General features: G+C 47.2%; 1 protein-coding gene and 1 long non-coding RNA gene across 4 annotated transcripts in view; one reads left to right on the forward strand and one right to left on the reverse strand.

Annotated features, from left to right (window-relative positions):
• The window catches only part of LOC144127777 (nitric oxide synthase-interacting protein), an 88,067-nt gene extending 73,290 nt beyond the window's left edge, over positions 1–14,777 (forward strand). Inside the window, exons 6-8 of the mRNA XM_077660676.1 lie at positions 5,319–5,389; positions 12,676–12,784; positions 14,555–14,777. Of these exons, the coding sequence (XP_077516802.1) occupies positions 5,319–5,389; positions 12,676–12,784; positions 14,555–14,626 (252 nt within the window). The 3' untranslated portion in view covers positions 14,627–14,777. The remainder of the gene's footprint in view (positions 1–5,318; positions 5,390–12,675; positions 12,785–14,554) is intronic.
• Positions 11,979–25,867, reverse strand: part of LOC144127778 (uncharacterized) — a 32,857-nt gene continuing 18,968 nt past the window's right edge. For all 3 annotated transcript variants that reach the window (XR_013313562.1, XR_013313561.1, XR_013313560.1), the window contains 2 exons: positions 15,420–15,498; positions 11,979–12,408 (listed from right to left, as the gene is read on the reverse strand). This is a non-coding gene — a long non-coding RNA (uncharacterized LOC144127778). The remainder of the gene's footprint in view (positions 12,409–15,419; positions 15,499–25,867) is intronic.

Raw genomic sequence — 25,867 nt, forward strand, 5'->3', positions numbered from 1 at the left:
ATCGCAGCGCACAAGCCACCATCACGCAAGCCATTGTCTGCTTCCATGGCTGCTGCAGCTGCACGATTTCGGCACCGACCACTGAGGAGGTGCACAGTTTTCTGGAACTTTTCCTGAACTAGACCTGCACAGCGTCTGCACTTTTTTGAAACGAATGGCATCGTGCAGGCGACGCTGTCTTGCACCGCTGAAATGAAAGTGCACCACCACGAGAACCAGTTCATGTAGTGCAGGCGAATCGAACGGACCTTATTTCTATCTGCGAACTGTACTAACAACTTTCCCATGCTATTCCTTCTAGCTTATGTCATAGTCGCCTACCGCCTGGTCTCCGGCTTGCTTCTTGCCTACCTTTGCACTGAAGTCGCTGATCAGTACAGTGTACTGTGATTTTATTTTCTTTCATTGCCGATTCTATGTCTTCATAGAAGCTTTTGATGATGTGACCATCATGGCTGGATGTAGGCGTGTAGGCCTGCACCACCTTAAGCTTGTACCTCTTATTCAACCTAATTACGATAGATGCCACCCTCTCGTTAATACTGTAGAACTCCTCTATGTTGCCAGCTATATCCTATTTGCTGAGGAATCCCACACCTAATTCTCGTCTCTCCGCTAATTCACGATAGCGCAGTATGTGCCCGCCTGTTACTGGTGTATATGCCTCATCTGTCCTCCTGGCCTCACTAAGCCCTATGACATCCCATTTGACACCCTCTGGTTCCTCTCGCAGGACTGCTAGACTAGCCTCAGTGGAAAAGGTTCTAGAGTTCTGGCGTTTGCAATAGTGGCCTGTCCAGAGCCAGCAATTCTTAGCACCCTCCGCTGCGTCACAGGTCTGACCGCCGCCTTGGTCAGTTGCTCCGCAGCCGCTGGGGACTGATGGCCAAGGGTTGATTGGCTTGTTCATAGAAGGTTGTGGCCAAGTACTACACCAGGGTGGCCAAATCCTGCTCTTGTGAAGGAGTGCATTGTCGGTTCTGGTCACCGAAATCAGGCCGCACCCCAGGCCTGGTTATGCAATTTCATCGAAATGGTTTTTTTTTTAAACGTGATGGAGAATTGCGCGGCACCAAGATTCGAATCCCAGTCCTCTTGCACGCGAGGCAGACGCTCGACCTCTATGCCATCACAGCTCCTACGCCCATCACAGCTCCTACGTCATTGTATAGACTGAACCAAAAACATAAATTTTCCCGCGCTGACCCAGCTGGCGAACCCTGATGGCGCGTTTAGAACAGAGATGGACATCTGTGTAACATATGCACTGAAGTAGTGCCCTCGGACTCAACTCCTGTTGCGTGCACGGTCTGCCTGTCCCGCAGAGGAGCAATTCAGACGCCTTCCCAATTACAGCTGCAGCTGCCCTCGGCATTTCTTTTCGGAGTCCAGCCTGCCATCGACGCACATGCCTCTAGGAGCAAAGTCAACTGTGTAGCGCCAGCATCAGTGCACGCCTGCTTGCTTTCTTTCTGTTTCGCATTTTGCCTTTCAATGAAAGTCAAACTTCTAAAACTAAGCACCGCCTAGCAGAAGAGCGCTTGTGCTTGCGCCCGAGAGGCACCTACCGCCACAAGTGTGCCTGTGTCTAAGCAGCCTAGAATGATTTTTAGCGGCTTTCTTTATTTCATTCTGGAATGCGCACCTGTGTGCATGCGTGCACGTACACGCACGCGCACACACGTGCACACGCATGCATGCACACATTTTGCTTGGGACACAGCAAGGCTGATAGCAGCTTTGGAAGGATCGAAGTTGCATTGTTTTCCAAACCAGGCCAACGTAAAGAAACAGAAGGTCAAACGCGATGCGTAGAAACAGACGACTTTTTATCACTCCCGGTCTCCACTGCCGCTCGGGCCATGCAGTTAGAAAAAGAAAATTAAAAAAAATGCGAGGTGAAGATCGTCACATAATTACGAGTAGGTGTAAGTGTCACGTGTCTGCTCATGTGTCGGAATCAACATTGATCAGAATCATGGTCCGAATAAAGCGCTGTTGAAAAACTGAATCCCGTGACAGACAACGGCCGACAATGGGACAGTGGGACCATGGACAGACAATGGCCTCCGCAATCGGCTCCGCTTGCCGCGCTCTATCGTGGAGGCCACGGACAGAGAGAGTTGACGTTGGTTTTCGTCGTCAAATGGCACAAGCGTGCCACTTCGTGCTTGTACAAACTTCGGCGAACACGACGTCGTGCGTATACACTCATCCGCGAATGCTTCCCTCGACATCACCAAACTGCCTCCTGGCCTCACTGTTGCCGATGTTCTCCACAGCTAAAATCACGTTTCGCTGGAAAGCAGAGTACTGATTTCGAGACCCTGACATCTATCTCCTCAAAAAAAAAAAAAAAAAAACATCCACTTCACGAAACAAGGCTTACATGCGAGCACATGCATTGACAGCAGCCACACGGCACACCACGACCTTACCTGCCGCGGTTGCTTAGTGGCTAGGGCGCTCGACTACTGATCCGGAGTTCCCGGGTTCGAACCCGACCGTGGCGGCCGCATTTCGATGGAGGAAAAACACAAAGGCGCCTCTGTGCTGTGCGATGCCAGTGCACATTAAAGATCCCCAGGTGGTTGAACTTGTTCTGGAGCCATCCACTACCCCACGTCTTTCTTCCTTTCAGTACTTCCTTTATCTCTTCCCTTACAGTGTAGTTCAGGTGTCTGCCGAGATGCGAGACAGATACTGCGGCAGTTCCTTTCCCCGATAAACCAATTTTCAACTTTACATCACGACCCCCAGGCACACCCAACGGATCAACAGCAAAGAAATGACATCGTGACGTCGTTTGTGGAGAGTAATGAAACAAAGCCCTGGATACGTGCCAATAGCAAAGCCATGCCATAGCCATGCCGCAGTAACGGAACCAAAATGTCGAGCAACTTGGAAAATTTTTGTTCGGATCTGCAAATAGTACAAGGTGGAAATTTAGGACACTAATTATGGGGAAAAAACCTCGTATTATACGCGGGTTTTTACGGTATTGCCAGAAATGAAACGTGCACTTATAGCCACATACAGTAGAACCTAACTGTTGTGCTCCCAGCTACTGCATTTTCCAGGCTGCTGCTGCTATGTTGCAGTGAGTCAGCTGTGTCTGGCTCCCATAGAAAGCTATGCAATACAGACCTTGCTGTTTTGTTGCAACTGCGGCTGCGGCATCATTCTTGCAGGCTACGGTGCGAAAGTCGCCTCGCGATAGTGCTTTACCCGGTGCTGGCATTTACGTTTAGTGCCCGCAGAACAGCGAAAGCAGATCAGTCCAAGCGGGGACTCCATTGGAGCTTGGCTGTCTGTCACCCACACCAATTCTGAGCACACTTACGGGCGGCATGAGTTTCGTTGCGGTTGTTAGTGTATTTGCATCGCTGCTGCGATATGAGCACAAACGACCGAAGGCGTGGAAACAAAACTTTGCCATGGCAGTCACCATGCGGGCAACACTACAGTTGGGTGGGTTGTGTCGAGGCATGTTTTTTGTCATCCAGGTTTGCTGTGTCACCTGTAGCTTAGAAACGCAATTTTGAGGTACCAGTAGAGAAGGATTGTGTAGGATCAAAGCAGCTGTTGCGAGAAAAACATGTGTGCGTGTCCCACTCCTCCCGTTGACCCTCTTTGCTGCTGCCTCCTTTCCACGAATGGCTGCTCAGGCAGATTCTGGAGAGCCTTCGCTGGCATTTGTGGCATTCTTTGAATGCGAATGATTGCGAGAGCTCCGCATTACATAGAAGAATGCTGCCCTTACTAGAAGTAAAAAATAAATAAAATGGCAGGTAACAATGTACAATTTTTTTCATGCCTGGTTGCCGGCTCCGATGTTTCCCGGCTAGTACGTTTTTTCTTTCCGTGGTTCTGTGGAAAACGTAACAACGGCGCTGGGCTGTAGTGGCTATAAAGTCCTTTTCCCAGTGCAGGTACTTTCACTACTTTTTTTTTCCTTTTCTTGTTTTAGTAGCTGCTGTATCGAAGTAGTGCTCGTTATGCTGTCTTATCATGTGTTCCCTTGCAAGATGTCAAATTTGCATGGATGAACAGACCAGTGCTGTGTGCTGCAGCAACTGGAGTTTCACCGTGCTCACCAGCGAGAAATTCTGACGGGAAGGTCGCCATGTCATTGGTGTCAGCTGGCCTCATCATTTCATTTATTTCATTTCATTTATTCAATACTTCCAGCCTTAGTAGGCCCGGGCAGGAGGGGCAATACAACGAGATACAAGGCATGGTAACATTTAGCACACAAATTAAAATATAAACAAACCAAAGACAACACATGCTTGATCCGAATAAAAAATAGGTAAATTGAACACAATTTTTTTTTTTCCGCCAGAACTGGACATACAACATTAAAAACTCTTTATAAAAAATTGGCAATGCTTATTAGTCCACTCAAAGGAAGCTGGTTCCACTCTGTTATTGTCCGGGGAAAATAAGAATATTTGTACAAGTTTGTTCTGGCACGACAAGGTGTTAAGGACTGGGCGGGACGATGTCTCGTTAATCGCGTCACTAGTGGTTTTAAGTTAATGTCCGGGCTCATTGATAACTTATTATTTTTCAACAAAAAGAGAAATTTTAATCGCAAAAGCTTTCTTAGAGTTTCCAGTGTCTGTATGCCATTAAAATTCATTAAAGTTGTAGGGGAATCGGCAGTGCTTAATTTAGAAAAAAATAAAATGAACGGCTTTCTGCTGAATCATTTCTAATGCATGGATATTAGTTTTAGTGAAAGGATCCCACGCTGTACAGGCATATTCTAATTTTGGTCTAATGATTGATGTATAAGCTAAAAGCTTAGTTGTGTGCCGCTGCTGGGCTCTGCAGTGAAAAGCCATGTGCCCGAGATTCACTTAATTGTAATGTGTCTGAATTGGGGCTCTACGGAAAAAGTTGTGCAATCCAGGATGCAGAACACCGCTCGCAAGTGATGACCCTAATGTTAAGTGATGCGTGCCGTGGGGTGGACCAGAAAACAGGCCCTTTGCCAAATGACAGAGAGGAAGAGAGAGCAGTGCAGATTAGAGGACATGTGCTAGCCTATGCTGTGCCCTCTGATTCTTGGGTAGAGAACTGTCAGGCAGATGTTCTTGCGCTTCTTCTGTTGTGGTATGCAGACATGAAAAGCTTCCACTGCACTTGTGTTGTAGCTGTGCTAAGCTATGGGTGAGAGAACAGGGTGGACACCAGGGACTCTGCTGGCTCTCACATACATGTGACATGTTGCCTTTCACATGTGGGTGGCACTCAGTGTTTTTTTGAATGCTGTGTGTAGTGCTAATTGGACATGACTATCTGCTTTCCAGGCACGGTACATGTGTGCTGTCACTCACGATGTCCTTGGGAACTCTGTGCCAGTAGCAGCACTCAAAACATCGTAAGTGGATGTTTGTACCTTCCCATTGTCGCCAGCACATGGTCGCCAGCCTGCTTCTTACTCACCTTCACATTGAAGTCGCCCATCAATACAGTGTAGTGTGATTTTACTTTATTCATTGCCAATTCTACGTCTTCACAGAAGCTTTCAACAGTCTGGTCATTATGGCTGGATGTAAGTGCGTAGGCCTGGACCACCTTTAGCTTGTATCTGCTATTGAGCCTAATTACAGTAGCTGCTACCCTCTCGTTAATACTATAAAAATCCTCTACGTTGCCAGCGATATCCTGATTAATGAGGAATCTCACACATATTTCTCATCTATCTGCTAATCCGCGATAGCACACTATGTGTCTGTCCTTTAGTACTTTATACGCCTCACCTGTCCTCCTAACCTCACTAAGCCCTATGACATTCCATTTAATTGCCACTAGTTCCTCGAACAGCACTGCTACGCTAGCCTCACTATATAGGGCTCTAGCGTTAAACTTTGCCTGGTTCAGATCCCAGTGGCGGCCTGTCCGGAGCCAGAAATTCTTAGAACCCTCCGCTGCGTCATAGGTCTGACTGCTACCGTGGCCAGTTGCACCGCAGCCGCTGGGGACTGAGGGCCGAGGTTTAAGTGGTTTGTTCATAGAAGTTTGTGGCCAAGTACTACACCAGGGTGGCCAAATCATGTTCTGGTGAGGGATTGTGTTGTCGGTTCTGGTCACCGAGATCAGGCCGCACCCCAGGCCTGCTTATGCAGTTCCATCGACATGCTGATTTTTTTTTTAAAACCCGGTGGAGAATTGTGCGGCACCAGGATTCGAACCTTGGTCCTCTTGCACGCGAGGCGGAGGCTCTACCTCTACGCCATCGCTGCTTCTATGTCATTGCATAGTCTGAACCAAAAACATAAATTTCCAATAATTTATTTTATTATTTACATCTTTCTCCATCCAAAAACACCTGGTTAGAATGTAAAATCTAAAAAAATTATATTTTGGGAATGCAAATATGAAATTTATTTCCTTTGGTTCAATGGAAACCCGTGTTATAAGAAAGACGTGAAGGCACTTTCGTCGCTCTAGAATTAATAGTTAATTTTTAAATGCTCCTTCTCCAAAGTAAGAAATATGTTTTATTTATATTTTTATAAATTCCATACTACTAAATTTTCTGCCTCGAATTTTTATATGTGAGAAATAGAAATATATATAAGTAAGTGTGCAAATTTTGAATTGTTTGCGGCGAGCACAAGTTGCAATCCCTCCCAAAACAGTAAAGTTTTCTGTTCCACGTACCATCTCCCTTAAGCTGTGGCAAAGCGTACATAAAGCAAACTGGGCGATGCCTTAATGTGGTCAGAACTGTGAAGGGGTTGTCTACTGGGAGGGCATTGCCGAAAGTGCCCCGCACGGTCCTCCAAGCAATTGTTTGATGAGTGCACTGTCCTCGCCGAAAATATGCTTCAAATCACCCCTGAAATTTTAGAACCCATTTTGAGAGTAGGAAAAGGCTCTCTTGATAGCATTAACTAAATGTGAGATAGAGTATCTTAGCCACATGTCATTTCAGTAGTTTGGTTGTGCTGTTTTTTTCGGGCTTGTCTAATCTATTGATGTTACCCTTTTTAGCTTTTTGATCACCCTTTATTTTGTAGCACCCTTTTCAGCCACTTAAGGGCAATTTTGGTTCTTCATTGCTTTTATTAGCTTTTGTTTTGTGCCACGAGGTAGTTTTCATTGATATCTCAAACCGTATCAGGCTACTTGTGTACTTTGTTTATATGATGTCACCTCCTTTTGAAGTTGAACCAGTTGGAGAAAAGAACCCACTGTCCTTCCTCTAGTACCTGTTGAAAAAGTCTTCTACCTTTGCTGTCATGAGGTACCAACTGGCCCAATCAGCCGCGCTCGCTACTGTCTTTTCATAATGGTGCTTCACATGAATGTCAGTGGCGGCGATGCTCGGAGAAAAAACAAGTGCTTCTTGGAGTAGTACAGAAAGCAGCATTGCTGAGGACACGGAATTTATGTCTGACAGGGATCAAACGTTGTGTTGGAGCTGGATATTGCTTGAGATGACGATGAGAGTGACGGCAACGACAACAATGGTGACGCATTGATTGGTGTACGTGTGTGGCAGCATGTGAACGCCAATAACCCGCCACATGTGCCTCCGCGCTTTCCCTTTTCTTCACTGCTCAGAATCTTGTGGTAGCCCCTGATGAGAATGATATTCTCGGCTTGTTCCATGTATTTTTTGACTGGGGCACTAATAGTAGCGCTTCTTTCCTCTGTCTCCAAGTTTCCTGTGTACGTCCTGTTAGCGCACGCTGTTTAATAGGGCACTAATAGTGACGGAGATGACCTGGTAGTGTATTGTGCTGCTCGGGGTTCTACATGGAAACCAGTACACCACGATGAGATGATGGTCTTGTTTACACTAATAATATTGCAGGGTATTGTTGGCAAAGTTCAAGTTGAGATGTATTGATCAACAAAGGAAGTTTTGGAGATACCAGCGTTCAGGGAGACCAAGAGCAGGAACCTGTTCAGCGCGTTGATGCGCTGCCTGCATTTCACCAACTTAAAAACTGTGGATGAAGCTATCCATCCGCACCCCAGGACGAAGCAACGTCCGCATTTTTCAGTGTGTTGCTGTATTTTGCGTCAAATAAATACTTAGATTTTCTGTACGTTGTGACCCATCACCACAGCATACATTGAGGGAAAGCCTCCCTCAACAACAGCTTTCGGTTTTTTGTTTTTGTGCTAATTCTAAGCAGAAATCAATGATGTAATATACAACCTTTGTCCGTAAAGTTCCGAGACTGAGTCCATTAAAAAAAATGCGTTTAACATTGAAATCATTTGTGTAGCACCCCTTCGAAATAGTCTCCCTTGCAGTCTGTACACCGCTTCCAACGCTTCTAGAGGTCTTGGAAACAGTTGGGAAACGCTTCTTTTGGCAGGGCTGTCAGCTCCTTTGTCGTGCCGTCTTGAATGGCCTCCATGCTCCCCATCCAGTGACCTTTTAGGGCTCTCTTCACACGAGGAAACAGGAAAAAAAATCGGATGGGGAGAGGTCAGGCAAGTATGGCGGATGGGGAAGTACAGTAATGCTGTGCTTGGCGAGAAATTTTGTCACGCTGAGAGCAGTGTGCGGCCTTGCGTTATCGTGGAGAAGGCTCCATTGTCCAGATGCCCATAAGTCAGGGCGACGGCATCGCAGTGCATCATGCATGTGTTGGAGCACGCGGATATAAAACTCCTGATTCACCGTCTGCCCTTGTGGGACGAATTCGTGGTGTATGACACCTCTGGCATCGAAAAAAATTATCACCATTGTCTTTGATTTGGTCTTCTGTCGCCGCACCTTTCTCGACGCCGGAGAGCTTGTAGACCGTCATGCGGCACTTTGCCGCTTTGTTTGAGGATCGTATTGAAAACACCACGTATCTTCTTCAGCAATGATGCTCTCGACGAATGCAGCATCCTTGTCTGCCTCGGAGAGCAAATCAGCGCTTACTGATGCCTGCGTGACCTTCTGGTCCTGTGTGAGGGAGTGTAGCATAAGTCTGGCATTCAGTCTTCGTTTCCCAAAGTTCTCACGCAAAATTTGGGGGCATGTTGTCTTACTAATGTCGAGAGCATCTGTAATGGTGGACTGTAATGGTGCGCTTGCTGTAGGATTTCTCTGATCCGAGCCACGTTTTCATTCTGTGAGGTTGAAGGGTGCTTCTTCCTTGTGTCGTCTTCCAGCAACGTTCTTGAAATGAACCTCTTGTGCCACTCGAAAAATCGCGCCTGCGATAATGTCTTGTTGCCGTAAGCGTCACGAAGGTCATATGTCTGTGTGGCTGTCTTGCCAAGCTTCACACAGAATTGTATGTTTACACGCTGTTCGAGGTGGGCGTCCATCTCTCCACATTCACTCACAGTAGAAGGTGCAGATGACTAGTGACAACGTATTTTTCTACATGTAGTGCCATCTAGCGGCTGCCACAGCAATTAACATAACTAGCTCAGGCTGGCCCAAAAAGATGACACTATGCATACGCACCAACATTTGTTTTGGGGAATCATTTCTAGAGAAGAAAATAAATCAGTCTTGAAACTTCAAGGTCAAAGGTTGTATTTTCAGAATCAGAATTGCATGGAAAAAATTATGACAACTTAAAAAAAAATTGGCAATTTTGGTATATTTTTCGGGAGTTAAAGTGGTAGTTAAATAGTTAAACTTCCAGTGAAACCTCTGAAATGCAGAGCGATCACAAGCACGGTATTCTTGTCTCACTGTCTCACTATTCCGCAGCATTGACACTTGACTTTGTAGATGTAAGCGACAGGTATATTGAAAAGATGACATCCACTTGTCTAATTTTAGTGTGGAGAGTGTTACTCCTCTGCCTACCCTGGAAGTGTCAATAGATTCCCATCTGTAATGCTTGTTTTTGCCATTGCCGATTAGATTCTTTGCTTTCCTGGCACATCTGAATGTACTGGATATGTTCTGAATGATTCCTTGCCACCAGCAGCAAAGGAGATCAAGTTTTCTCCAAGGGACCCTGGGGTCTACCTTCTCCTTGCACTCCGGAGTAGCCCAACCTGCTTAGCACGAGCATTTGCGTTTTTTTTTTTTGCTTATCAAGAAAGTTTAGCATAGAGAGTTCTGTAACTGAATGCTCGTTTCTGACACAGTGACGTATAAAGTGTGTATGTACTTAGATTTTTTATTAACCTATTTGCTGACTAAATATATAATATGCATCCTGTTTTTTTTTTATGTCATTAAAAGATGGCACAAGCCGCTGCGGTGGTTCAGTGGCTATCTGAAAGATGCAGGTTCGATCCCGAATGATGCAGGCTTGATCCCAGCCGTTGCGGTCGCATTTCAGTGGAGGCGTAATGCTAGAGGCCCGTGTACTGTGCGATGTCAGTGCACGTTAAAGAACCCCAGGTGGTCGAAATTTCCGGACCCCTTCACTACGGCATCCCTCATAGCCTGAGTCGCTTTGGGACGTTAAACCTCCATAAAACAAAACAAAAGAGGGCACTGTTAGGTGCACTCTTATGCACTGCAAGAAAGGAACTTTGAAGTTGCCTGTTTTCTCGGACTAAGGAGAAAGCTAATCATGGTATGTTTTGCCAGCTCCCAAGCATTATGAGACTGACGTTTCATATTCTCAAGCAGCAGTTGCGATGGCCAAAGAAATTAAAGAGCAGGTTAAGGTGCAGAGCTTGTTGCGTACACAGTGTGCTTCATTTCTGCCACTTGTCAGTGTCTTAAGGTAAAGGTTAGGATGAAAGCTGTCTCAGAGTGTGTGCCCCAGTGAACACTAGAAATCTTAGAAGGGATGCTCACACATTGCAGTGTATATTTGTGAGTATCCACCACAACGTGGCCAAAAGGTCACCAGTGCATAGGCTAGCCCCAGGCCTAAAGAAGTAGCTTTTTTTGAGACAGCGTGCTCCCAGCGTGAGTTGTGTGTTGTGCTGCTTTTGTCTTGAATTTTTGGTGTCCAATCTCTCTGCGCACTTGGTGAGAGTACTGGGTTTGGCGACTGCTGCAGAACTGACAACTGCGAGCCTGTGTGATATGTGAACTGCTCACTTGTGTGTCTGCTGTCGCGAAAAACAGTTCCCATGCTATTGTTGCTGGCTGCATAGTTGAATAAAAGCCTCCCTTTCCAAGGAGGTTAGTGACTATGCTTATAATTGGATACAACTCAAGAACAAAGCTGCTTATCCCTATCAAAGGAAACCCCATTCCAGCCAATGGTGTAAGCCGATTCTCGTGTACCCGCTAGTGTGACAATGCAGATGAAAGGGGATAGTCCCCTCCCTGCATTGTCATGCTAGCAGGTCCATGAGAATCTGCTGACTCCATTGGCTGGAAGGGGTCATTTGTCGAAGAAAAGTCACTTTGTTGTTGAGTTTTATGTGACTGTAGTGTGCCTTCTACTCAAAACTAGGTCCAGGTAGCAACCAAAGGGGTGCATTTTTTTCATTTCCATAATGGCTCGTAGTGAAAACACTTTTCTGCACAAATGTTAGTAATGCCCTCTCATCTTGGGTAGGTGTTACTATCAACTGAAAAATTATGTCCTCCTTCATGACTGAGGAATCATTTGCAAGTGCCTCAGTGCATTCCGTATATATGTTATGAGGACTGAATGTGTGACACCATGACTCATCTTTCCAGCACTCCTGAAAAACACACGGACAGAGGTAGAGTAGACACCATGGATGCTGGAATTCAACTAGAGATGTTACAAACCATCCTCTAGGTCAGCTGTCTGCGCTTACTGAATGTGTGTGGTTTTTTCCTAAATTTTCCCTCAACACCTGTGGAAAAGAAGCGTCAAGAATAAGAATGGGGTTGAGCGCATTTTGCAGGTTCTCTCAGATCATGAATGGCAGTTTACCAGTATCCCTCAAGAGAAAAGTGTACAACAGCTGTGTCTTACCGGTACTCACCTGTGGGGCAGAAATGTAGAGGCTAACGAAAAGGGTTCAGCTCAGGTTAAGAACAACGCAGCGAGCCATAGAAAGAAAAATGATAGGCGTGGCGTTAAGAGACCGGAAGCGGTCAAAGTGGGTGTGGGAACAAACGTGGTTTAATGACATCCTAGTCGAAATCAAGAGGAAGAAATGGGCTTGGGCAGGGCATATAATGCGAAGGCAAGATAACCGCTGGAGTCGAGTCCAAGAGAAGGCGAGCGTAGCAGGGAGCGGCAGAAAGTTAGGTGGGCAGATGAGATTAACAAGTTTGCGGGCATACGGTGGGCACAGCTGGTAAAGGACAGGGTTAATTGGTGAGACATGGGAGGAGCCTTTGCCCTGCAGTGGCCGTAGTCAGTTTGATGGTGATGATGCTGATGATGAAGTAGTCCGGCTGTTGAGTGGAGCACTCGTGAATATCGAACAGAGGTGATAGCTGGGCAGTTCAGGAAGGCAACCGAAAAAGAGCATCCATCATCTTCTGGCTTCACATTCAGCCCTGGTGCTTCTCACAACCAAATTATTTTGCTGGAAAACAAGAACATGGTATGGGAAATGCAGCCACTCAATGAAAAAACACTAAAAAAAAACCACAACCTTTAAAATACATAGATCTGGTCAAGCTGAAGAAAAGAGGATATGAAAAAAACCTGCGCGAAGTTGCGCGACTCGTGCTTGTTTTGTGAATTCTTCTGAATATGAACACATTTCCTGCCCGGCCACCTTGATGTGCAATGAACGTTTGTGGCTCCTCGGCCTTACAGCCTTCCAAACTGGCATTGCATGTTCTTTTAGGGGCAACGTCGTGACGATGGAGTGTGTCGAGAAGCTTCTCAAGAAAGACTGGCTGGACCCTACCAATGACAAGCCACTCAAAGAGTCGGACATCATTCCCCTGCAGAGGGTGAGTGGGGTGCAAACCACATCACTGTGCCCTGCCAAAGCGTTGGGCAGTTGCTGGGGTGAACCAAACCACACTGCCTTCTTTCTGGCTCACTGTGGTTCTTTGGCAGCTGTCAAGCAGGCATGATTCCTGTCTCTAAGCAGTACAGCGCCAGGAAGGAAAGCTTAGCATGTTTTTGCTAAGGCTACAGGGATTCTTTGGCCCATGGTGCAGTGGTGGCATCTGCATCATCGCCGCATCTGTCAGCTGTTGGCCAGGCTGCCGGCAACCCGGCACAGTACGAGATCGTTTGCTGCACATGTGCAAGCGTGCTGAGATGCTGGCCATCTGTTGAGGGGGAGCCTTAACATCTTGCTTGAAAAAATGTGACTTAACGGCCTCTCCAAGGTTCTTTCCTTCCTCTACCCTCTAAGCTACTTTTTTTTATTTCTGTGAAGGTTGGTGCAATTTTTTAATTCCGTTTTTATCCAGCAGTACTTCGTCATCATAAGACGAAAAGCGCGAAAAAAACAACACGGACACAAAGAAAGACGAAGGACAAGCGCTAACTTCCAACTGACGTTTATTAGAAACATCGAATGATATATAGGCACATGAAAGGGGGGAAGACAAAAACTAACAATGACAGCAGCATACAAAAAGTCATGTCACTCGATACCCGCTCAGATACATCATCTCCTATTTTGAAAGGCCGAATGATGACGTGCTTACGCAGCCACTGCCCGTCCTATCAATCTCTAGCGCCTCCAATATCTCCCTTGTGATTTGCGAAGGATGCCGGTCGACAATTACAGATTGTGGGAAATCCGGAGCACAATGGCCGCCGCCCTCATATGCTAAATTATAAATTATAAATTGTCTTAAGCTTTTCATTAAAAGAGTTATAGATTTCAACAACATAAACACAGTTTCAGCCTCTTGCTAATCTGTCTTATGTATTGCTTGCCGAACATGATAAAGTTTTTGTTTATGAATGATTGAAACTTTCTAAACGGGCATATAGTAATTGTGTGGTGCCATTTTTTAACAGATACAAAGTTTGGGCATTGGTCTCTAAGACTCCGTGACAGAGTGCTGGAACAGTAAATGGTCATGTCAGCATTATTGATGAAATGATTAGTAGTGCTTGAGCTATATGGTGCAATTCTTGTCCAGACAATTCCAGTTCATGTAATAATAATTTTGAATAATAATGATGTGGAGTTTTTCCCACCCGTGCTATTGAAGTCTTTTGCCCAAAACTAAGCTATATTGCTTTATAGAACAGAATTCTTAACGACAGTTGGGGATGTTGGCAGTAGAAATCATAATTTCCACTTGGTGGAGTCTCTCAGTACATGTTATTGTTCAGTACTGTAGCAGAGGAGTAAAGGGCATCATCCAGTGGGCACAGCACTACCACATACATTTGGCAAACTACACACTGTGAATCTTTTTCCACAATTCTGCTTTGATTCTTTTTTACTCAGATACAGTCTACGACAATGCAACCAGACCTGCCTGTTTGAGCGGGAATGCCAAATATCTAGGCTGGCATTATAAAGATGGCCAGTTATAATTTTCCCCTCTGGTTCTCGGCACCACGGAAAGTGGAACCACATGCTGAGTTGGGCAGATTTTCTGTGGTGGACGAAACGACATCACTGACAGCTGTGCTTTCTGTGCAGAGCTTTCTGCAAGGAAAACCTTGTTTACTAATCTTGCTAGTATGTGGTCATTGTCTTTGTTTGTTCAATTCACTGCTGTTTGCCTTATCTTCTGCTCTCACAGGGTGGCACTGGTTATTCTGGCACCAACGTCAGTCTCGACGCCAAGATGAAGAAACCAGTCATGACAGTTTGAAATGCCAGTGAACAGTATGTGCTTGCTCAGCAGATGCCGCCAACACTTTGGAAGTCAACTGAGGTGTGCCAGTTGTCAGCCTCAGCTGTCAATGCAAAAGCCTCCTCTCATTGTCTTTTCTGTTGATAAAAGATCTGGCCACTCATATTAATACCTTGTGTTGGCATGTGTTCCTTATTTAGTATATTTAATTCATTTTCTCTTATTTTACCCCCCAGGGCTAAAGGTATTATAGAGGGGGAGTGTTAAGAGAAAAAAGTACACATCACAGACATGGAAAACTGCATGCACTGTTCAAAATATGCCACGTTAGAAAGAGTCTGAATGTACAGTGCTGGCTAAAGCAGCCCTAAAAGTTTGGTTATCATTAATATTCACAAGTTCCGTGGGAAGGTGGTTCCATTCCCTTGCAGTACGAAGTACAGTGTAAAAGCTTGTGTTCTTGATTATTCAGTGCCCAGTTTATGAGGATGGTCATGTACTTTGACTTCTATTGAGCGTAGGGTGATGGTAAAGTTTGTAAAAAAGGCTAAGGTGGAAAATTTTTCTATGCAATGTGTGGGGTCACTGTGCGTCCAGCCGGCCAGGAAGGCGAGCTTCTGTGCCTGCTACACGCAGGTGTTATACTCGTATGAGGCACGTTTCCCCAACCCGTGGCGCAGAGTCACAGCCATGGCAGGTCCGGACGAAATAGGCAATGGCACGGCACGCTAGGAAATAGTTTGTCCTAACGCAAGGCAAAGCACACTGTGGAAGAATGTTCTATCCGAAAAAAAGACGTTCAGTAGCTCACCAAGTCGTTATTTTCGACAGGCGTTGGGTTCGGGGGTCAGCTGGCAGCAAGGGGTCCCTCGCGGCAGTCAGGTGGGGCCCTGCAGCAAGAGAACGTTTCCCCACCACGAGTTCCTCTGTTTATCCCCTCAGGCATGGCCTGACTAGGAGCAATACGTTGCTCACATGCTCAGGCATGCAACCTTTTCCAAAGTAGGCAGCGCGCTGCCGTGACATCACGACAAGTTTGAGGAAAGAGCAGAGTCACAGGAGTGCCTTCTTTCCACATTCCCGATGGCGCGCGTGCATGGAAGTCGCGATCGCCACTGGCGCGTAGGAAGAGGAGAGATTTATTTATTTACTCAGCATACCCCTAAAAGCCCTCTTTCGAGGGTATTACATAGGGGTGGGTTAGTGCAAAAAGGTGCAAGGAACATCATTAACAAGCAAAGGAGCAATAAACAGGCTAGGTATAACGGGAAAAATAATTAAGCATCAGAGAGAAAATAAAGAAGCAGGTGATAAAAAGCAATAGAATACAAATTATAGGTTTAAAGAAAACGATTAGGCATAACAAAGGAATACTACAATGAACATATTAGGCACGAAAGAAACAGAAGTAATCGCAGAAGTACAGCAACTGGAAAAAAAATGCAGAAGTTTCGAACATTTCAAATGCCAACGTCGCTGCGGATGAGAACAAATGTGGAGGCGTTAGGTTCAATGGCTATATACGCTGGTAAATTGTTCCACTCTAATGTAGTGCATGGTATGAATGACTTCGTAAATGCAGATGAGCGACGCGCGATGCATTTAACTTTGTGCGGATGGTTGAACCGCGGAAAGAAGGCTGATGGTGATTGGAAAAAGTCATGAAGCGAAGGATGGTGACGCAGTTTATCGAAAAGTGCTAGTCGTGATAGTTTATGGTGGTAAGACAAGTCTTCTAATTCGGCGCGATTTTTTAAGGCAGTGACGCTGGTAGTATGTGAATAGTCTGAAAAAATAAAACACGCAGCATGGTTCTGCAAGGACTCAATGTTAGCTATGAGATAGGATTGATCAGGATCCCAGATGACTGATGCATATTCATGGCTGATGCATATTCAATCTTCAGACGAATGAGTGTGATGAACGTGAGTTTTTTCAGGTGCGGGGGAGCCAGTCTGAGGTTGTGCTTTAGCAGGCCGAGTGAGCAGTTGGCAGACTCTAAATTAGATTAATGTGGTTGAGCCATGTTAAGTCTTATTGCAGGTGAACTTCAAGATGCTTGTAAGTAGTTGTAAGTTCGACAGAATCGTTATTTAGGAAATAAGTTGTGGGAATGCGAGAACTGCGAGTGAAGGACAAAAGCTTAGATTTAGAATATTACGTGGCATAAGCCAAGATGTGCACCATGCGGTTACTGCATCCAGGTCAGCTTGCAAACATTGTTGGTCAGCGATAGAAACATTACGGTATATTACGAAGCCATCGGCAAAGAGCCTAACTCGAGAGGACACAGCGTTAGGTAAATCATTAATATATATTAAAAAGAATGAGTGGAGTAGTTGTTAATGAAGGTAGCGTTCAGGAAGTCTGCAATCCAAGCAATAACAGTGGGGTGAATATTCAACTGAGTTAGTTCCAGCATATTGTAATGAGGAACACGATCAAATGCCTTTGAAAAATCGCGAAAAATGGCATCAATTTGACCGCCAGCATCGATGGATGAATGGAAATCATGAACGACACCTGCAAGTTGTGTGTCACAAGAGAAGCCCTTGCGAAAACCGTGCTGGTATTTGAAAATAAGATTGTTGTTTTCCAAGTACTTAAAAATTGACTATGAATGATGTGTTTTAGAAGTTTGCACAAAGTATTGATTAGTGAGATTGGGCGATAATTAAGCGGAGCAGAACGATTACCTGATTTGAGAATGTGTATCACTTTAGCGACATACCAGTCTTGACGTATGAGACCAGTTGATAATGATTGAGAGAACAGAGCGGTTATTATTGAACTAATGGAGTGTGATGCGCTCTTAAGTATCTTATTATTGAAGCCATGTTGGTCAGAACTGGTAGAAATCTTGAGGTTATTTGGTAGGCATAATTTATCAGTTTGACTATTTTGGGCATTCATATCTTGGGAAGATTAAGCCGGGTACTGAGGAGACATCCTCATTAGTGAATACAGAACAGAAAGCATTGTTAAATAGCTCGGCACACTGGGCTTTCAGGAGCTGGAATCCCATCATTATCTGTAAGAATTGTATCAGGATTGTTATTTGACTTTATCACTTTCCAGTCTCTGCGAAGATTATTTGCTAGCATAGATGATAAGTCTTCATTGAAAAAGTGGCGTCTGGTTGACTTGAGGGACGTTTGTTAAATCTTGTGGCATTCCTTGTACTTGGTCCATGCGCTAGAAAGATCCTCTTTAACAGCTTGTCTGTAAAGGCGCTTCTTGTTATTATTCAGTAGATGAAGCTGTTGATTGAGCCAAGGTGCAAATTTATTCCCTTTGACTGAAACTATTGGAATAAAGGTATTGATAAGATTAGTGATGGTATCTCTGAAAAGTCTCCAGTTATCTTCGACAGAATGCCGCCGACTGGTGGTCAAGGGAACAAGAGCGGGTGAGTGATCCATTCCTGTACCTTAACTTCGTGGTGTGGCGCAATGTCACAAAAGAAGCAGTTGGTGCTTCAGAACACCTTGATGCACCTGCGGGCGGGTCAGAACAAATCTAACGAGAAGGAAAAGCCCGGTGGAGCGCTAGAACACCACGATGAGTAGCCTGATGAGGCATTTGCTGTCACTGCGGTGGTGGCACCTGAGCTCGGGCAGCGGAAATAAAGGATAGCGGGCAGTTTGAAGAAGTGAAATGAAAGAGGTGAGGGGACAGTAAGAAAAGATACAGGGAGAGGTGATACGTACACTATTTACATAACAATAACAATACGATTGTCCAAGTTGTGCACCTGTGGAGTAAAAAAAAAAAACGCGCACAACACTTTGCACATAGCTGGGATGGGGCGCCCTGCTGCTAATCGTCCAAGGTAGCGCACGCGGAGCGTTCGGTCACTGCGCGACATTACCTGGCGCCGAAGAGCGTTCCAGAAGTTACAACTACCGCAGCTGCTGTAGGTAGGGGTCCGGTATCAGAAGCAATGCAAATAGAACAGTAAAAGACAAAGCAGCTGGAGCTGCAGGTTAAATTGGCAGAGCTTAAAGCTTCTGTAGGGAACGAAAGTAGCTCTTTGGCCGACGATCCGAGCTCACGTGCAGATAACAGCCTTCGGAACTTTTCAGAAATGCTCAGCGGAGCAATCCCAAAATTTCCTCCTGAAGCTGAGTTTCCAGTGTGGTTCGACACGGTGGAGTGTCTTTTTGAAAGGTACGGTGTCCCGCCAGAGGCACAAGCGCACCTGATTTACCCTATAATAGCGTCAAAATTGAACTACTTTTGCTCGAGCCTTAACCAGGAAGAAGTCTTTACCTTTTAGCATATAAAGGCAGCGGTTTTGAAAGAACAGACTCACACCCAGTGAATGCAAGAAAAAATTACTTTGTGCATATAGAAGGAGAGATGAGGGCTGGCAGCAGTTCGCCACACTAGTAGCGAGCTACCTCAGCTATTATCTGGAGGCCTGCAGAGTGAGCAGCTTCGAGAAGTTAACAAAGCTACTCATTGCTGATCAGGTTAAATCGACGCTCACTGCAGAGGCCTTGCGTTATGTAATCCTGAGAGAAGGAAACAAGTGGTTTGAGGACCCCGTCCTTGCAAACCTGCTAGCGGTGCGTGACCAGACTGAGAGTGGCCGCCTTACAGTGCAGAACACGGCAAAATCCGCCAGAGATTTCGCGAACAGGCAAGGCTGTTTACAGAGTACGATGAGGCTGGAAAACCGCTTTCCTAAGCAAGCTAACATAGTCTCGAAACCATGAAAATATGGATATAAGGCCCCATTGAACCGCCATCTGCGCGCGGTCATAAGTGCGCCGTATGTGTGGTAAACTTACACACGAGGGTGCCGGAGGTGGTCTGTCTAAAAACTCTTAACGGCAAAAACAACGTGCGCCGCCGCGGTAGCTCAGTGGTTAGAGCGCTCGACTACTGATCCGGAGTTCCAGGGTTCGAACCCGGCCGCGACGGCTGCGTTTTTATGGAGGAAAAACGCTAAGGCGCCCGTGTGCTGTGCGATGTCAGTGCACGTTAAAGATCCCCAGGTGGTCGAAATTATTCTGGAGCCCTCCACTAAGGCACTTCTTCTTCCTTTATTCTTTCACTCCCTCCTTTATCCCTTCTCTTACGGGCGCGCGGTTCAGGTGTCCAACGATATATGAGACAGATACTACGCCATTTCCTTTGCCCCAAAAACCAATTATTTATTTAAAACAACGTGCGAGGCATTATTGCAAATAATCAGTGGGACGGGAATCCCTGAGCGCATTTCTTGCCATCAGGGAACTAATTTAACTGCTGTTCTGACACGTGAATTCCTGCAGTGCTTGGGCTGCTCCCCGAGATTCATGACAGCCGACCACCCTAAGAGCAATGGGTCAGTCGAAAGGTGGAATAGAGTCTTGAAAAACATGCTTCATCACGTGATCCAGAGGGAGTCTAGGCAGTGAGACAAGTATGTCCTATTCCTGCTGTGGGCCTACCTTGAGGTGCCACACGAAACCACACGAGTGCCACCCTTTAAGCTTCTTTACGGGTGCACGCCCGCAGGTCCCTTGGCCATACTGGACACATGGACAGGGCAGGTAGAGGTGCCTCCCACACTGCGTGAGAGTCCGGCGGAGTTGTCTACGTGGGCTACGCGAAAGCTTACGCAAGGCCGTGAGGATGCCCGCCTAACGGCGGACCGCCAGCAGGAAAACTACACTTCATATTACAACCGAAAAGCAAAGCCTAAACCGTTTGTTTTTTTTTGTTTTTTTTATTCGAGAAGTGTGCCATGAGGCATAAGTTGAAAAAAGGAAAGGGGGGAAGGAATGCACGGGATTGAAAGTTAAAAGAAAGAGTGAAGAACCGTTGCGCTGAGATAGTCGCAGATGTTGGTAATGAAACGGTTGTCCATTGTCCACTTCACGAAGTCACTTTCGCGGTTCCACCGCAGGCCCACCTCCCTGAGGAGCCGTTTTCTGATAGCAGCCGTCGCTGGGCACGTCCACAACAAGTGCCCCACATCACAAATGTCCGGTGCAGCGCTACAGTGAGGGCACCTGTCAGGTACTGGCAGATCTTTGGCACGCCACCGATGACGGACAGATGGTGTCAGAGCCCCCCCTGCCCGAATCCGGCGCACGGATACCTCCTCCTGCCGAGTAAGACTACGGGGGAGAGGGTGCGAACATGGAGGAATTAGAGCGCGTGTTCGCTGGCGCAGAACTTTGGAATCGGAAACATGGGACAGGAACGGATCTGGGGGAAGGTGGCGGATCGTCTAATGTATGAAGATTAGTCATAGCATCCGCTTGAATGTTATGTGGATCCTGGGCATGGCCGCGAATCCAGTGTATGCGCACAGGACATGGATACTTTGCGCACAGCACATGAAGAGATTGTGAAATCTGGAACGTTCGTCCAACAGCCTTAAGCTATTTAAGGGCTGCGCTGGAGTCGGTGTAAATATGAACTGTATTGAATGTTGGAACGAGCGGAAGGGAAGCAATGACATTATAAATGGCTTGAAGTTCCAATGCCAGGGGAGTGCACATATCCGCAGTATACGTCGCGCGAGAGTTGAGATGCGGATGAGATGGACTGTACACAGCAGTAACTCCCCTCTCTGCAGAATGTGATGCATCCGTGTATAATATGCACCCTTCAGGCAGATATGCTGCTGATACCGACGGGGAAACAGTGGGGCGATGGTCAGTGAGCTGGCAATAGGACCACGGTGGAAGTGTCTTTAAACGATGAAGTTTGAGAGACTGTTTTCGAGCTCTATTTGCCACCCGTTGGTCGAAGATTTCACTGAGTGTATTAAGTTGGGCGAACTCCTGTAGCACAGGTATGGGTGTTAAACGAGGCAGATATGTTATGACGCGCATAGCCTCACGATTGATAGCTTCAAGGGAGTCCTACTGTCTGCGGGTGAGACGTTGAAATTGTGCCTGATATACTATCCGTGGCTGACGGATAGAGCGCACAAGCTGGCGGGCCGTATGAGCACGTGCGCCACCAGAGCGCATAGCTATGCGACGAATCAGACCTAGAGTAGCGTGAGCCGATTTACGGGTGGCTGTCAGCCATGGCGTGCCAGTCCCAGATGTATAGAGGAGAAGACCAAGAATACGAACAGTTTCTACCTGAGGAATCGGAGAATTATGTACCGTAAAATTTAAAGCGGGAGCTTTCCGTAAGGCGGCTTTATTTCCAATTCGAATGAAACATGATTTAGTAGGAGAGAGTGTTAGACCCAGAGGTGGGAGGCAAGATTTCAATGCATCCAGCGCGTGTTGAAGGACCGACTGATGTAGACGCATCTGGATGACAGCACCACAAGGTGATATCATCGGCATATGCAAGCACGCGGATAGAAGGGATGGTCTCTAGGGCTCGAAAAAGAGGAATTAAAGCCACATTAAATAATGTGGGGGCGAGAACGGAGCCCTGCGGCACTCCTTTATTGGAAGTGAAATTACCAAAGGGTTTCCGTGGACACGCACGCTGAAGGTTCGATTTGCTAAAAAGGCGTGAATGGAGAGGAAGAACCGGTGAGGGAGACCAAGAGTTTGAAGGGAGGCAAGAATGGCAGAGTGAAGGATGTTATCATATGCCTTTGTTATGTCTGTAGCGATTACGGTTCGTACAAGGTGACTCTGCGGAGAGTGGTCAAGCACGTCAGCAGCCAAAGTAGCAAGGCCGTCCTCCGTTCCAATTTGTGGGCGGAAACCAATTTGGGAATCTGGGTAACAATCATGGGATTCCAGCCACCACGACAAGCGTGCGGCTAGAATGTTTTCATAAAGCTTGTTGATAGTAGGGATAAGGGAAATCGGACGAAGGGCCGAGAGAGATACTGGAGGCTGACCTGACTTGGGTATTGGAACCACAATAGAATGCTTCCAGTCTCCCGGCATGACGCCAGAAAGCCACACTTCGTTAAAAGTATCAAGTAGGGTTTCCAAAGCCCTCCCTTCCAAGTTACGGAATAAGGAGTTAGGTATGTCGTCGTGCCCGGGAGTAGTAGTAGTTTTTAAACGTTCAATGGAGGCCAGCAGCTTTGCAATGGTGAGGTCAGAAGTAATCCCATCGGGGGGCTCTGTTACCGATAAGTCAGGTGGAGACGTAGCGGTGCAGTCATGGTTTGGAAAAAACTGACGGGCCGCTTGTTGCGCAAATTTGTCCTCATCCACATTTAGCACGAGGCGAATGCTCTCTGTGTAATCTGCAACCTGAGAAGGGCGCTCCATGGCGTGAAACACTCTCCAAAGATGTCGATTGCCCTGCGTAGAGGACAGGCGGGCACACCATGCAGCCCAGCGTTGCCTGCCTAGCCGCTTTGCATAGCGCCGCGCCCGTGCGGTAGCGCTCTGAAGAGTTGGAAGGGCCGAAGGGTCATTGGGGTGACGAGTAGCAAAAAGATCCGCCTGGCGACGAAGAGCCCACAGATTCAAGAGATGTATGTCCGGGTTTGTGTCGTCTTCATTTACAGTAGTGTTAAGTGTGAGTAGCGAGAACAGCAGAGAGAGTAGACGATGCTGAAGAGGGGTTGAATGTAGATAAATGATTGTCTGCGCGTACAGAGTCCCATGATGTTATTCGTACAGTGCGGCGTATTTACCGTAGACGCGTAGGCGTGAGGGAGATAAAAATAGGGCTGTGATCGCTACCCCAAGTATCAGAATCAACAGCCCAACGAGGGTTGCCGGGGCCTAACCACCAAGTCAAATCAGGTGAATACGGGCCACCTCGTGGGCGGGTAGAGGTATTCGGGTGGTTTAAAAGATTAAAGGAATGATCCGAAAAGCTCCCTTGGATGTGTGCACCCCTTGAGGAATCCGATGGGTAACCCCACGCAGTGTGTGCACCGTTGAAGTCACCACCAACTAGAATAGGGATACCCGAGTTGGTAGAACGTAGAAAACGAACCCATCCCAGATTGGGAGATGCGGAGCCAGGACGACTATGAAAAAAAACTAGAATAAGGGGTTTCCGTGCAGGTTTTACGAGAAGGGCGACAACCTCTTGACGTGTGTTGCACCACTGTGAAAGGTCGAGCGGTGTGTGCGGAACTGAACTGTGAATATAAATTGCAGGTTTACCTGGGCTGAGGGAGGAGGCGGTGCAAAGGCGATCAGGGATAGAGGGTGAATGGTATGCGCAGAAACCTGAAAGGTGTGGGAGTGCATTATGCTCTTGCAGTAGGAACGCCCATGCCCTCAGCTTTCCGTCGCGAAGGCGGATGTTCACTTCAGCGGCCTTATTAGCGAATCCTCGACAGTCCCACTGCACCACCACCAATGATGATGATGCGCTATCCATGACGAGGCCGAAGAGCTTCCACGATGAGGGATGTCACTTGCTTCATCAGCGCTAATATCTTATCCACTGTCGGGGTAGTCACGGCTAACAGGTGGTCGGCACCTGATTGTGGGCCAGTGCTTACCCTAGGTGATTCCTCTGATGATTGCTCCCGAGTTATTAGAATTCTTCGAGAGGATTGAGAACGACGCTGTTCCCAGCGCTGGGTGAGTTCGTCTAGTCGGCGGCGAGCCTCTGCGATTGCATTGTCTAAAGCTGTGTCTTCATCTGTGGTATCCACATGTGATGGATGCACTGGACGTTTTGGCGTACCATTTGATCCGGAAAGGTGAGCCGCTTGTGCATATGTACGCTGGTGAGGAGACGTATGGTGAGCAGCGGGCTCAGATAAAGGAAGTTCAGGGAAGTCGTCACATATGCGAGAGCTGCAAAGCGTTTACTTGTAGGAACATCCATTTTTGCAGGCGACTTGTGAAACTTCTTCGCTTGCTTCTTTGGATAAGCGGGGGAGCGAATGTCATGGTCCGGCGATTTGCACAGGGCACAATGAACTGTTGGTTCATTCATGTCGGCCACAGCTGCTGGATTAGGGCAGGTATTTTGCATGTGTCCTTCTTTGTGGCAGTGATAGCAAAAAATACGACGAGGTCGGAAGGGCTGTGGTTTGACGATCGCACTGTAGTAGGTAAGGTACTTCGGGAGAGTCAACGGGCCTTGCAGGATGAGCAGGTATGAGCCCTGGCGACCCATAGGCCGTGCTTGCAGTACAACATAAGTTGAGCAGCGAATATTTGCGTGCACCTCCTCTGGAGGGCTCGTGCTGTCGACATGATAAACCATGCAGCGGAGTGTGTCAGGACCAGATGCAAAATATATTTGCACCGGGACATGCTTGCTGTCATCCAGGGGGATCCGCGTAACTGCGCAAAGTTTCTGGGCGTCCATTAAGGATGACAAGTTTACCGTGATGGTGTTCGATGGGCGATGGACGACAAACCCGCAGTAGTTCGAAGAGCCAAGAGCATGGTCAATTGTGGCTTGAACATTCCGGGCAGGGATGGCAGTCATATCGAAGCGCAATGTAGGCTTGATGGTAACGCGGAACGAGTTCGCAGCAGGCGGAAGAGAGCCTTGACTCACGGGAGGCATCTGTGGAGGAGGCTCAGACGCTGGTGACGGCCCTTGGTGGGAATACTGAACTGGCGCGACGGGCACAGTTTCTTGAGGGAGTGCCACGGGCACGGAGGCGGTAGAGCAGTACATGTCACTGGCCAAAGTCGTAGCATCGGAAGACGGCGCAGGCTGGAGGCCCAGAGGCGCTGACGATTGCGTGGACGTGGAGGCTGCGTCAGGTGGCAACACAGCGGGCATCCGCGTAGCTGTCATCGACAACGTAGAATCCATGCAGACGCGTAGTGCGGCCTCGCTCGGCAGCGCCGAGCTAAGCCTAGCTTGCCCCTGAGGGTTCCGGTTGGGTTTTCTCACTTGAGAATGCGCCCACCGTGCCGGGAATTTCTCCGCAGGGGCGTCGTCAGCATTCGGTCTCACGGAGGGCACTGTCCGACCCACGCCACGCGCGAGAAGACAGCGAAAAGCGAAAACACACAGACCTAGAAGCAGACACGTAGCCACTCACTAGGTCTTCGTCTTCTTTTTCTTAAACCGTTTTGCTTTGGAGACCAGGTAGCCATTTTTGTGTCAAAACCGGCCAGTAAGATGAATGCAAAGCGGTTCGGGTCAGCAATTAAAGGTTGTAGGCAAACAGCGTGACTATTCCTATCTGATAGAAGACGATAAGGGGAAGCGAAGCGTGGTGCACTTTAACAAACTTAAGCCCTACGTCGCTCGAGTTGACCACGTGGGCATAATGTACCAGGAAGACGAGGAATTCGGAGTGGTTAACTATGCACCCACGCAGCCTCAGGAAGCCCGCATTCCTGTCTCTCTTATCACGACTTCAATTTTTAACTGTGCAAACCTACCTCA

Source organism: Amblyomma americanum, chromosome 4 (genome assembly GCF_052857255.1).
Source record: "Amblyomma americanum isolate KBUSLIRL-KWMA chromosome 4, ASM5285725v1, whole genome shotgun sequence".
In the NCBI taxonomy this organism is placed as follows: Eukaryota; Metazoa; Arthropoda; class Arachnida; order Ixodida; family Ixodidae; genus Amblyomma; species Amblyomma americanum.